Genomic DNA, 13,656 nt, shown 5'->3' with positions numbered 1-13,656 from the left:
CAGGTTTTGTTTTGCTTTTATTAACCAAGGTAGAACAGTGATCCCAATAGACCATTTTCAGACTCAGCCTGGGAAAATACAGTAGACATAAGATAATAAAGCTATTTTCAAATGGATACATGCTTGGTGATGAATAATAAGGAATGTTTTGCAAGTAAGCTATGAACACTGTAGGTAAACATGCAACTATAACTGAAAAAAATGTCAGTGTTTGAACCGTAGGGCAAATTGTATACCTGGCTCAAAACGTTGTACATGCAGTAAACATTAAATATATAAGGTATATACAGTTAGTTGTACAGGTAAGTAAAGGTAGAAGGAAAAGAAAAGTTAAAGTGAAAGGAAGGTGAGAAAGATGAGAAAGGAATGAGTAAAAGGAAACTTCTTTGGTAGAGTAATAGAGAATAGTATGAAGAAAATGAAAGCCTAGAAGGAAGTGAATTGGTATTGGTTATGGAAGGCTTGGTAGAATGGGAGTGACAGTAGGTATTTTTAGTGGGATGCCTTTCAATCTTAGGGGAAGTAGTGTTGAAAAACTGTGAACAGTACAAAGAAGTCTGTTTCTAGGATTTTGTAAGGAGATGGTTTCATAGAACTGTGATCTTAGATTATTTTTTGTAAGTCTTTGCCCCCTCTGCTTGCCAACTATCAGATGCACTCTTGGTCAATCAGCCCATTCGTTCCCATCACTGGGCAAGAGCCGACTGAGTAGGGTCATTATTTAGTCAACCGTCAATGGTCGTTTGAGTGTTTTACTGTTCATCTCTATCCTTGCACACACCCAGCAAGACACCAGGGAGAGGTATGCAAAAACTGACTGCAGAGCATGTTCCCTGAGTTCTGCAAGGGGTATTTCCTTCACCATGCCCCTTCACTCCTTCTGCTCTGCTTGACGACTCCTTCTGTGCTGAGGCTACTAATTAAACCCTAGTCACCTGGGTCACAGTCAGAGCTCTGTCTCACTGCACCAGAGAGTCTGGCTTTCTTTTACTTGATTTGCTGGTAAAAAAAAGGGGAGGGGATCTGTAAGTTTGAGTTGTAGGTGAGAAAAAAAGAGTTTGTAGGTGAAAATGGCAAGAAGTAGGGTGTAATGTTTAATTGCTCATTGTGTCTTTGGTTTCTTGTCATGAATCTTTTTGATTTTGATTAAAAAATGTTAATTTCAGAAGTGCTGTTAATCATGAGGACTTAGCATACAGAGAGCAGGCTTGGCCACTACTCATTTGGGTAATCTTATGTCAAAGATGAAAAAGAAAGAAATTGTAGTCAGCTCCATAGATTAGAGGAATAAACCCCTGTCTATGGTGTAGCGAATTTGGATGCCTGTAGAAGTTGGCCAGGGAGGATGTGAATGATCAAACACTACTAGCTCACTTGTCATGGGGGAGGGAAGAGTTTCTGGCTTGCCACACAGGTGACACCTAATTGGAGCATAAGGTGGTATACCCAGTGAAGTTCAAGTCTACCGAGCATGTGCTGTTGGAGTACATTCACACTCCTAAGCTGATGGGAGCTCAGTGTGTGAAGGTTCACTTTCCCTCAGGAAACACCAGTAGCAAACTTTACAGTTGCTGATGGTAGAGGTGAATGCTCCCTTTGGAAGAGGATATCCTGCCCTGCAAGATGTGCAAACCTCCCCATTCTCTTATCAGCTGAACTCCCTCCCCACCCAGGGGAATGGAGGGCTATTGGGCCCTCTCCTAGCTTGGAAATTCCCAACTCCTATCCCCCCTCAGAACAAATGGGGACATAGAGTCCAAAGGATTAGTCCATATAAAATCATTTTTGCTAGTAGATCTAGGAGACTCTGTCTCTCTCTCTATCTCTCTCTCTCTCTCCCTGCCATACCCTCCCTGTGGGAGGAATAAAGCTGCATTGTTGAAGTTACAAGTAGTTTATTTGGTTAAGCAGGTAGATGGACAAGTGTTATTGTTCTGCATATGGTGATGTGCTCCACCATGGTGGTGTGTAGGTGGACCTGTCCACTCAAAAAAAAGTTTTAATTGCTGAAAGTTGCCTTCAGCAATGTGGATTCATACTAATGGCAATTGGACAGACTTGCACCTCTACTTCTTCAAGAACAGCTTCAGCTTCTCCTGGAAAAAAACAATGGACATGTCAAAACAGAGAGATAAAGAAAAGTCCAAAGAGGGATGAAGATTAGCAAAAGGTCTGCTGAGCCAACAGATTCTTCAGGTCTGGCACCCAAGACTCCAAGGAAGTCAAATCCACCAGTTAGTCAGATCCAGTCTCCCTCACCTCACCCATGATTTTATCCGGATCTGGTGAGTCCTAGGTTCCATTAGTTGATTCTCCAGCCTTTAGGCCTTTAAAAAAATGAAGTTACCACCTTACAGTTCTAACAAATACTCATTGATAGAGTTCAAATATCAATAAAATCGTGTTTGCCGTCACGTATGCTTCAAGATAAAATATTCCAATACCTTGTCTGCAGCATGGTTTTGGAATTATTGATGCAGATATGAACAAGCAATATTTGATGCCTAGAGGCACAGTAGGAGGTAACTGCAATAATGCCTAGAGGAGCACTCGGCTGTAATGAGTTAATGTCACCCAGGTGTTCATCTTGGGAATCCATCCAGAGGTTGAACTGGATGAAAATAGACAACACTGGATACAAAAGTTATGTGCTTTCCATAACTATAGATCCATGTTCTCATTTGTATCCACTTAACATCCCTCCTTCCTTTCTTCCCCCTTTCAATATTGTTGACAGCTTCTGGTGACCAGATATACCTCATCTGAGATACCGTCTGTGAAAACCCTGCATGCTCTACCTTCCTATGGGTATTATATGTCCCTTGACATATATGCTTTAAGTCTAGATAATATCTGTAGATATGTCAGTAAACTCAATCTGAGGTACTTTCGTGGAATGGAGGGAATTATAGGTAGGTCAGAGCCTTGGATCCACAGCACCTTAAAAAAGGCACAGAGATCTGATCTGATAACCCAAAGGTTGAACTGGATGAAAATGAGAACTCGTGGATCTATTGTTATGGTAAGTACATAACTTGTCATTTTTCTGTGCTTGCTTTGACTTCTGACTCTACTGTTTTTCAAAGAGCTAGTTCATCCTCAGCAAATCATTCATTCATTTTAGACTGTTTTTAACCAGCTTTATCAGCTTATCTGAATAACTGGTTAAAGCTTCTATTTTTCCAACCTTTTTATTTCACTGTTTAAATAAAAGAAACTCTGAAGGAATATAAACACCAATGAGTGCATTTGATTTATTTTGTCCTGTAAATTACTGGAAGTTCTCTTCTATACCAAAGCTGAAACTTTAACTACTTTTTGCTGAAGAGTTGCAAGATTCTTCCCAGCCTTTTCTGAATGATTTTCTTTTGCTTCCTCCAAATGTATTTTTTGCTGGCATCCAAGCAGTATAATTACTAGACAATAATATAATTTTATCCATTTGGTAGCTATCACTGCCTCCTTTTCATAACTGCCATCTGCATACATAGTGGTGGAACTCTTAATCAACCTGATCAGTGTGCAGTCATCTTGGATGTCAATCCAACAGTGCCTTCTCCTATTGTGTCTTTTAATTGTTACTGAACTCAGTGTGTGCTAGGTCATAGACATTTCCCTGACAGGAAAGATAATGCAAAGAGGGATAATAGTCCATTTAGTGACTGATGAATGGATAGCCTGCAGATCATGCTATTTACTTATGAAGGAGATGTCTACTTCCAGAAAATATTGAGATCAGATAAGAGTTAAAGCAGAAAGATACCGATCAAACACAACTTCCTAACAATATCCAGCACCTCTGGACAGAGCTTATCCACTAGCACAGCTGTGACACAGAAAAAAGCTATTACTGCATTGACCTCATCTGCTGAAATGGATCCAGTTTTATCATTCTGTTCTGGTACTTCTGGACCCAATGAGCATGCCCTCTTCTGTGGAAGAAGTTCCTCAGACTATTCCTTTCATTTCCTGAGAATGGCCTTATTCAAGGTCAACATTAGTCCAGTTTTGCTGGGAAGAGGCTGGATAACATCCAGCCTCCCTCTGCTGAATGTCCAGATGGTTTCTTAGTTTCCTGAATATCTTTCAGGCTGTCCAAATATTTATCTTCCATGGCCTCACCAGACTTCTGATGGCTGCTCTCAGTGTTGGTGTCCACCAGCAGCTCCTAGGATAACCACCAGAATAGATGATGACTGCCTTTTGGCCACATCTGTTTGGAATCACTGTAGTTGTTTGGGTCTTAAACAGGTCCACTCAGTCACCATATTCTGTACTTCCCCAGATGTACAAGAGAAGCTGTTGTGGAAGCAATATTTAAGCTCTTCGCAAACAGACACATTGAGTAGACATTCCCAAGACAGCCTCACTCTACTTCCATGTTGCTTGTGTCTGTCTGGCTCAGCCCACCACCAGTGAGGTCAGTGGGCAAATCAGTGCCTCTATTGACCTAAGTATCAAGAACGTACAACTTCAGATCTGATGACATAACCACAAAGTAAGCTCTTGTCCTTTGACTGAAAATGCTTTAGTTGCAGGTACATATGTTAGGTTTGTATTTGAGCATGGTGATTGTTATGAGTAGGGCACGATTAGCATAGATGTCCAGAAACGATTCACCACATCAGTTTAGATCAGGCAAGTTATTCTTCCCAGTTACACCCCTTGAGATATCGCCATCAGTCTTCCATTAGAGCTGTAGAATCTGTAAGTGGGACCCTATCCAAATAACTAAGTGCATATGCACAAACAGCAAAATATTCCTTTCTGCAGCTTACAGTTACATTGAGGTGACTCTTATATTTGCCATGCATCCATCCATCCATCCATCCATCCATCCAAGGGCCTGTGAGTATCCCCACATTTTCCTGGACGTCTCAAGATGGTCATTTTCAGATGCAGGGGATATCAACCCTATTTGAGAAGTATGGTTCTGGAAGTAATGCTGTGTGTAGAGGTAAGACTAAATCTGAGAATAGCTTTTCAACCTCCCCACAGAAGCTCTAGTTCCTTTTTTTTCATAAAGTGATGGCATTCCGTGCTGTATGAGTTATTTTCTATTGCCATAGTCTAGTCTGTCTTAATCTGTCCTACCTCTGCCTGCTACTTGATTGGCATTGTGCCTGAGTTATACCCTTCATCTTGCTGATGATGAGCTGATGCTGTGGCTGTAGCTTACATGGGCTCACCTGACTACTAGGCACTCAGTGATGTACAGCATATCCAAGCTTGTCTTCAGAAGTAGGTCCTGGTTTCCCCTCTTCTGTGTGATATTCTTGGATTTTTTAACTGAATGTTAATGGGAGACCCATTTTGTATCACTGTTGGCCTGATCCCTTCCTCTTAAACCAAAGTGCCAAGTGGGACCTCACTTTTAAGTATCATAAGGGCACACAACTCTCTCCATCATGGTAGGGTCATTATCCCAAGCTGGAATGTTGTGTGGAAGACTGGGACAGTACCTCTGGATGGCAGATATGGATAATGCAACAAATGAAACAAATCCGCCAGATAAAGCACTCTTATTAAATCCAAGTGAACCAAGTAAAAATAATAATAAAGAGTGCACCATATGAGGCCAAGCTGAATAAAAATCAAAGAACCTTCAAGTAAAATCGAATGTCCACACTTTATTAAAAAACAAAAAACAAAGACTGCAGTGGTATAAGCGCTTTCGCGTTGCTCCTCAACGCTTCATCAGATATAAATGCAGTATAAAACCCCCCTCCCTTTATACAAAAGGCATACAGTGACATCACAGCATTCAATAAAACAATCAAATATTTAAGGCAATAAAACATGATGAAAAGTTGATAATACTAGTGCTTAAGACACCTGGAAGTTAGGAAAGGCTTGATGGATAACACAACTCTCTCCATCATGATAGGGTCATTATCCCAAGTTGGAATGTTGTGTGGAAGACTGGGACAGTACCTCTGGATGGCAGATATGGATAATGGTCCCATGTTCAAAAGGGCAGATAGAATGGCATTTTCCAGTTACGGAGGAATAGGACTCATCGGTCTGCTTGGAAAAACATAAGCAGAATACTGGAAGAAAGGGGCTTTGTCCAACATTCTAGCCTCTGATTCAGGAAGAGTAATGTAGATTCCATCCTGGCCATGGAACAATGAGCAGGCTGTTTGTCATTGGCCAGGCACTGGAGGGGGTCATAGTAGTATGCCATACTAGAATGCCATCTGAATGTTTTGTCAGTAGAAAGAAGACACATGACCATGTACCTACAAAAGTTCTGTTGGAAGTGCTACAACATAAATGTTTTGGGACCATTGCTGTGTACCATTCCATTCAAGTACTTGAAGAGTGAGATTTTTCTTCACATTTTTGGCATTATCTCAGATGCATTCAGTTTGGGTGTAGAATTTTACAAAGGGTGTGACTTGTCGCCCACCCCCGTTTGTGATTTTTTAGGCTCACGTTATCAAGATGCAGCCAAGGTCTAGAGAATTTCTGTTTTAAAGATGGCAGGGGTAGTATTTTGTTTTTCTACAGACTGTGGTGCCTTATTATCATCAAGAGATTCCGATCTCTCACATACAATGGAGTGATTTGCTTCTGAGGTTGAAGGTGTTGGGATAAAAAAACAGCTTCTGAAAATTGGAAGTCATGCTTTTGTCCTGGAAGAGAGTGGATTGCTTTATCCAGGTAAGGAAGTGGAAACACCACTGGGTGAGGAGTTTATATGTCTTGGGATCCTGTTTACAAGGAAAGATAGAAGAGGGCTGGTAGACTGACCAGCAGAGGACTACACCACAAGTAGTACTGTGAACATTGTACCAGATTGCGAATCATGAAATGAGAGCTGAGTCATAGGATAAAGTTGTCTTTTATTTTTCAGTCTGTGTCCCATACTCAATGATGATCGTGAGCTTTAAATAGTGATTGAAAGTAATAGATTGCTAATAGATTGCTAATACAAGTGGCAGAAATGAGGTTCCTTCATGTGGTAGCTGTGTTCACTCTCTATGATGCAGTGAAGAGCTTGGTAGTCTAATTGGATCCCGGGTTAGACACACTGTTCTTAAATGTTTCGAGCAGTCAGCTATGGTTGTTTGGGCACCTTTTGAGGTTGCCCTCTGGGTGCCTCCTCTGAGAGATGTAATATGTGCTGCCCATTTGAAGGAGGGCCAAAAGTAGACCTAGAAGATTTTGGAAGGGTTATATCTTTCAGCATGCCTGTGAATAAGTGAGGATCCTACTGCATGAACTGCTTAGCCTACTGACACCAAAGCTGATTTGAAAATGGGTGAATGGATGGATACAGAACAATACTGAAGTCCCAAAGTAGGGGAGTGTGACGGCTATTTGGATATGCCAACTGTTGAATAAGTGCTGCTAACCTGGAAAAAAATGTGACAGAGGGCAAGGAGAAATTGGTGAAATTTAAAAATGGCCTTGGTAGGAACTGGAAAGCTTCTGCAGCAGAAAGTATTCAGAAGATAATCATAAGAAGACTGCATTGAGTTCTGTTGTTAAATTCGCTGTGTTGGTAGATGTAGATATTTCTAGCTCGGAATGTTGATTATTCTTTTCCTTTACATTTCTTAGGTTTATTGAGGCATGTCCCTTCATAAACAGCTCCAGACAGCCTCATATTTTGTCTTCTTGGGTGTCTAATTGTATGCAAAAATGGACAACATTACAAGTGTGTGTGTGTGTGTGTGTGTGTGTGTGTGTGCGTGTGAGGAATTAAGTGAGATAGAGCGTAAAGGCCGCTCTTTCATGGAAAAAGCTTCCCATGAACCTCAGAAATATTACCATGTCCATGAATTCAGGAAAACTCTCAAAAATTACCTAAACAGCACCTGGACTTGTCACTGTGATCCCACTTGAACCAGTCCCTACTTCCCCCCATTCCTCCTTTCCTTCCTATTCCTCCCTTTTCTCTAATTATCTTATCAAAACTAACCTCCTATTATGACAAGACAGTAATTTACTACTCATCATGTTCCTTCATTTCTAGGTCCTGGTAACTTGCTACCTGCATCCTGTTTGCAATATGACTTTTATAATAAATATCTACACCTCCTGTAGCTTATAAAACAAACTTTTTTTGATTTGTACTGTTATCCCCTGATGACAATCCAAACCTGTCTTTGCCAATTTTTTGTTATAACCTTTTTTTGTTACTACATTGTATAAATATTTTTCTTGCTGTTTTCATTTGCTTGTACTGTAATGGAAATTTGCTTAATTATTTTATTGTATTTTACTATAACCGTGCAATTTTCTTGCTTAGTTGTCCTATGGAGCTTTTCTACCTGGGTCTTCATTGGAACAGGGCAATAGCTCATTTGGATTATCCCAGTCAACAAATGTCAAATAAATAAATCTATCACAGAGATTTTTCCCCTCTTTATTGTATGCATGTTTTACTCAGACTGTTTAATAGTAATGCCTTTTTTGTGAGTATGTAAATGTAAATAACAGTGACATGCAGAACTGGTGCTTAAGTCTTACTGTTAACTTTTATATACTATAGTTTAAAAGCCGCAGAGAAGAGCGAGAGCGAAAAGGGTCCATTCCATTTCATCATCCAGGAAAGAAGAGGCAGCGTAGAATGGGGGTCCCCTTTCTTCTTCATGAGGATCATTTAGATGTGTCCCCAACAAGAAGTACATTCTCATTTGGGAGTTTTTCTGGAATTGGAGAGGAGCGTCGTGGAATGGAAAGGGGAGGATGGCAAACAACAATTCTTAGTATGTTATTTATGAACTATAAAATAATACTGAAGAAAATAATTGCAGTAATGTCTGCTGTGTTTTTATCTTGATAATCTACTGCTGTGGTGTTAAATCAGTTGTGATATGGATGGTATGACAAACTAGTATTGACAGCAAGGCATGTTGTACTAAATAGAACAGATATGGAACCATGCATGTTTTCCTCTAGCTATCAGAAGTATCGTGTGGACCTCCTCATACAAACATTGTGCTGCAGTGTACAGAAGTTAACCGACCCATTTATAAAAAAAAAAAAAACTTGAAATAGTGAATCTGATGTCAGTTTTCATTCGTTCCTCAACTCTTGGGTTCAGATCCAATTCTCTGGTCCGACTCTACCACTTATACTCGTAGATCACTGAAAACTCTCGAGTTCCTCCCTTTCCCATAATGCCCTAGTCCCTAACATATCGTTTGTTGCCTTAGCATATGGACATGGTCACTGTCTTGCTCAAGTTTGTAGTAATATGAGTACTGTTAGTGTGCTACTGTTAATATATCTTTATATATAATTTTTCATTTCTGTTTACCTTTATAGTTCCTATTAGGCTTCCTCCCTTTTCCCATTCAAATTTTTTCTAAAGTACTTTTGTACTCTCTATTACCATTGCTGTTATTTTTTCATATGTTTCATACTCCTATAGTCCCATTGTTGGCATATTTTTATATCTATATATTTATATCTCCTTCTTCCTTCCTTTAAAAAAAATTTTTTCTTCCCTTTTTTCCACCTTGGAATAATGTCTGAGAATCCTTTGGGTTTCAAGAAATGTACATCATCTGGCTACAAGATTTCCTTGTCGGACATGCATTCCAAATGCATGCATTGCCTAGGCCTATCAAATCTTGACTCCATTTGGGATATATGTCAGGATTTTAACTCTAAGGCCTTTATAGATAGAAAAAACAAATAGAGGTTTGCTATCTCTAAAGCTACATCTATATCAGCATCATCTGGGGCTCAAACCCCTAAAAAACCTCAGAAGGATTTTAGGAAGCGTTCCCTGGAACCAACCACTTACTCAACTCTGGGTTTGGAACCTCCATCAAAACTTTCTAAAACTTTGGATTTGTCAGATCCAAAGACCAGAACAGAAAAATCTCCTCCAATCCAAACTCCGCTCTTGGCCTGAATCCAGTTACCTGTAGACTGCCTTCCCCCTTGTTGGAGCAGTTTCCAAGGCATCATCTTTTTTGACCTTCATTGACGTCATCTTCGACATATTCTGAAGTTCCTCTCAACACATATACATGTAGGGGCTCTCCCGGCTCTGACCTCATCGGCCGGAGACCATTCCCCCTCCCCTGTAAGCTCCTTCTCCAATCCAACCTGTGGTGTCGGATCCAGAGGTTCTGGAGTCATTCACATCAGATTCAGAGGCACTGATATCTTCGATTCTTATAGCTTCTCTGAGTGGACTGGCTGCAAATGCCTCAGAACTATAATGTCAGTGCCGGATCCAAGGTATTGGAGTCAGCTCCGAAGCTGTCAGAGCCATCTCATCCCCTTGGAGCCTTGACATTAGACAGCTTGGCTCTGATTCCCTCTTAGAGTACTCTGCCCTTGGGGAGGAGGAAGCTTACGGCCTGTAAGCATGTTTTGCGGACCATCAGTTTCCTTCTGTGTAAGGCATGTGGTATTCAAAGTAGTGGAGAGAGCTTTCTCTAGCCCCCCAGAGCTTGGACTTCTCCACCTTTTTCTGCTCCTGCCACCATAGTCCATTCATCTGTGTGTCTTGAGTCTCAGTCATCATTACCACTGAGACAGTCAGCCCAAGTTAGTCACCAGGATTCCCAACGGGGTATACTGATTTCTTCTGACACTTCTGCGGAACATCCCATCAAAGAAGTTCCTAGGAAGAAAAAGTGCAAAAAGGAGGCACCTGGACTCTCCTCAAGAGTCTGTCTCAGAAGATACCGACTTTGATGAAGGGGAAGGGTTCTCCAGATCACCACTAAACAGTGTTTCATTTGGAGATATTCTGGAACTCCTAAAGCAAAGGGGTGGTTGGTTTCCCTACAGCCCTTCCCAAGAGGAGTCGGTATTCTTGGAGGTTTTTGGTGCTGGTACGTCTACCTCCTGGATGACTCCACCTGCTGATGAGCTCATTGATTTCTTCTCCTTGAGGGTATGGAAGGAACCTGAAAGTATTGACCCAATCCCCAAGAGACCAGACAGGGTCCTGGCACAACCTAAGGACAGAACCATTTGGAGTGAGGGAGTACCAATTGATGCCATTCATGGTTGTAGAGGCAACCATGAAGAAGGAACTAGCAGAACAAAGTTCCTCTGTCCACCCCCCAACAGTGAGTTTAGGGCTTTGGACAGATTTGGGAAGCATGCTTATCCTTTTGTGACCTTTGCCCTCCAGTCACTGAACTGTTTGGCACACTTCACAAGACTCTCTGGGACCATATCCTCTGAAGCAGTGAATGCTGTTGCCTTGCAGTTGGCTACCCTTCAGTCCATTTCCATTTTGTCCATGAGGCTTATCTCCCACATAGCAGTAGGCACACACAGGCAGCAGGTTCAGATATTCCCATCAGAAGACATGCCTGGATGCGCTTGTGTGTTTTTGCTGAGCACTTCAAAGCTTCCTTCGTCAGTGCTCCATTTGATGAAAGTTCTTATTTGGCCCCAGAGTGAAAGGCATACTCTCAGGGTGTGAGTAGGAAGGTAAACTCCTGTCTGCTGTGGGTGTCTGTGTTTACACCCCACAAAGAACCTTTTTCTAAGAATGAATGAGTGGGTCTAAAAATGTGGTTCAAGAAATCCCAGGGTCCCTTCCAGGATCCATGTGGAGACAAATTCCCTCAGGAGTAGAGGGAATTCTAATGGAAGATGCTGCCCCCATGACAGAGGAGGTCCACAAAATCAAGGGTCTGCAGGTGCTTTCTCTGACAGGTTCCGCCAGCACTCCTGAAAGGAGGTCTGACTGTCCATCTCTGTAGGCATTTGGATGTTGTTTATCCCTGCACCAGAGAGCCTGGTTATAAATTACCAAAGATTCATGGGTGCAGAGAGTAATGTCCAGAGGCTATGTCATACCATTTTCCATCCACCCCCATGGTTTCAAAGAAAATCCCCAATGCTCCACCCAATTAGTGGGAGGCAGCTGGACTAGAAATAAAGAAGCTGCTAGAAAAGAGTAATCCAAGACGCCACCCCCACCCCCAGACCAGAAAAAGTCCATAACCTACTCTTTTTATGCTAAAGAAATCAGGGGACTGGAGACCAATTTTGGATCTCAGAAACCTAAATCAGTCAGTTCAATACACAAAGTTCCAGATGGTCACGGTTCAGGCCATTCTACCTTTTCTGCACAAAGACGACTTGATGTGCTCAATAGATCTTCAGGATACATACTATCATATCAAAATGAACAGGTGATCCAGGAGATATCTATGCTTCTGGCTGAGAACCAGTCATTACAAACTCAAAGCTGTGCCCTTTGGTCTTACCACAGCCCTCAGGGTGTTTACCAAGTGTGTGGCAGTAGAGACAGTTCACTTGAGGCTGCAGGGATTCCAGGTGTTTCCATATCTAGAAGAATGGCTCATAACTGCTTTGATCAGGCATCAGCTGATTCTAGCTCAAAATCATGTACTCTAGTTATGTTCCCATCTAGGCATTTCAATCAATTACAACATATCTCGTCTGGAACCAACACAAACATTGGAATTAATTGTTGCCTTGTTTAATATGATCACACAAGCAGCATCTTTCCCCTTGTCAGGAGTTCAGACTATTCCATTCCAGGTCAGAAAGGTCATCCAGAATTCTCCTTTCTCAGCTTGATTAATCCTTCAAGATTTGGGGTCCATGTCAGTGGCAGTCATCCTAGTACCATTGTCAAGGTACTATATGAAAATTCTTCATTGGACATTCTTGGCCCATTCTTTACAATCCCATGTCTAATCAGATATGTTTTGCATGCCTGAGTTATTTTTATCTCCTATGGTAGATACACTCCAGTCAAGTACAAGAAGGTCATACCTTTATTCTCCCTCAACCCAGGGCCATTATAACCATTAACTCCTCTGAGATTAGGTGGGCGGCACCTCCTGGGTAGGACAGTCCAAGGCATATAGTCCCTAGAAGAGGCCAACATGTATGTCAATGTCCTTGAAATGAGATTTGTCCTCCTAGTGTTGCAGGCCTTCCAAAATGCTCTCCCGACCAGAACTGTAGCGATATGGACAGGGCAGACAATATGTCATTGGTCTGATATGTCAGCAAACAAAGGGGAACTAAATCTCACCTCCTTTGTCAAGAAGCTTTGAGAGTGTGGCAATGGGTGATCTAATTCAGTCAATTTCTGATAGAAATGCACATTCTGGGGAAAACCAACATGATTGCAGACAAGTTGAGCCAGTTTATTTTGATGCCTCATGAGCGGGCTCTCAGCATGAAGGTGGTGGAGAAGATATCCCATCGATGGGACCAACTGTACCTCTTTGCATCCCTTCTCAACAAGTGCAGGATGTTCTTTGCCCTCACCCCCCTCCCCACCAGGGAAGTCACAGAGAGATGCTCCATTTCACACTTGGCTTGCTGATCTTTTATGCCTATCCCCTGTTACCTCTAATCCCCACATTCTTCAGAAAGCATTTTGATTGAAGAGTATAATAATCCTCATTGCCCCTTACTGGCCTCATCAAATTTAGTTTCCCTTTCTTTGTCCTCATCTTCTTTCTCTTTTTGGACTCTGGGTCCAACTCCAGACCTTCTGTCTCACCAGACAGTCTCTATTCACCCAAACATTCCAGGCCTAAAGTTGACTTCATGGTTTCTCCAATTCTTTTGATTGCTAGACAGCCCAGGCTGTCCTCCCCAGTCCATCACATTCTTTTATCATCCCACAAAGCTTCCACTAGGAGACTTTACAAATGCAAATGGAAAAGATTTATA

The 13,656-nt window shown here is 41.7% G+C and overlaps 1 protein-coding gene across 1 annotated transcript in view; it reads left to right on the top strand.

The window, feature by feature from the left end:
- Positions 1-13,656, top strand: part of UNC80 (unc-80 homolog, NALCN channel complex subunit) — a 5,631,640-nt gene that overhangs the window by 856,804 nt on the left and 4,761,180 nt on the right. The window contains exon 10 of the mRNA XM_044060513.1: positions 8,504-8,720. Coding sequence (XP_043916448.1) covers positions 8,504-8,720 — 217 coding nt within the window. The remainder of the gene's footprint in view (positions 1-8,503; positions 8,721-13,656) is intronic.

The sequence above is a fragment of the Protopterus annectens genome, chromosome 2.part0 (assembly GCF_019279795.1).
Source record: "Protopterus annectens isolate FY-2018-M chromosome 2.part0, PAN1.0, whole genome shotgun sequence".
Classification (NCBI taxonomy): domain Eukaryota; kingdom Metazoa; phylum Chordata; order Ceratodontiformes; family Protopteridae; genus Protopterus; species Protopterus annectens.
Note: the sequence above shows the minus strand (reverse complement) of the source record. Positions and strands in the feature narration are given on the sequence as shown.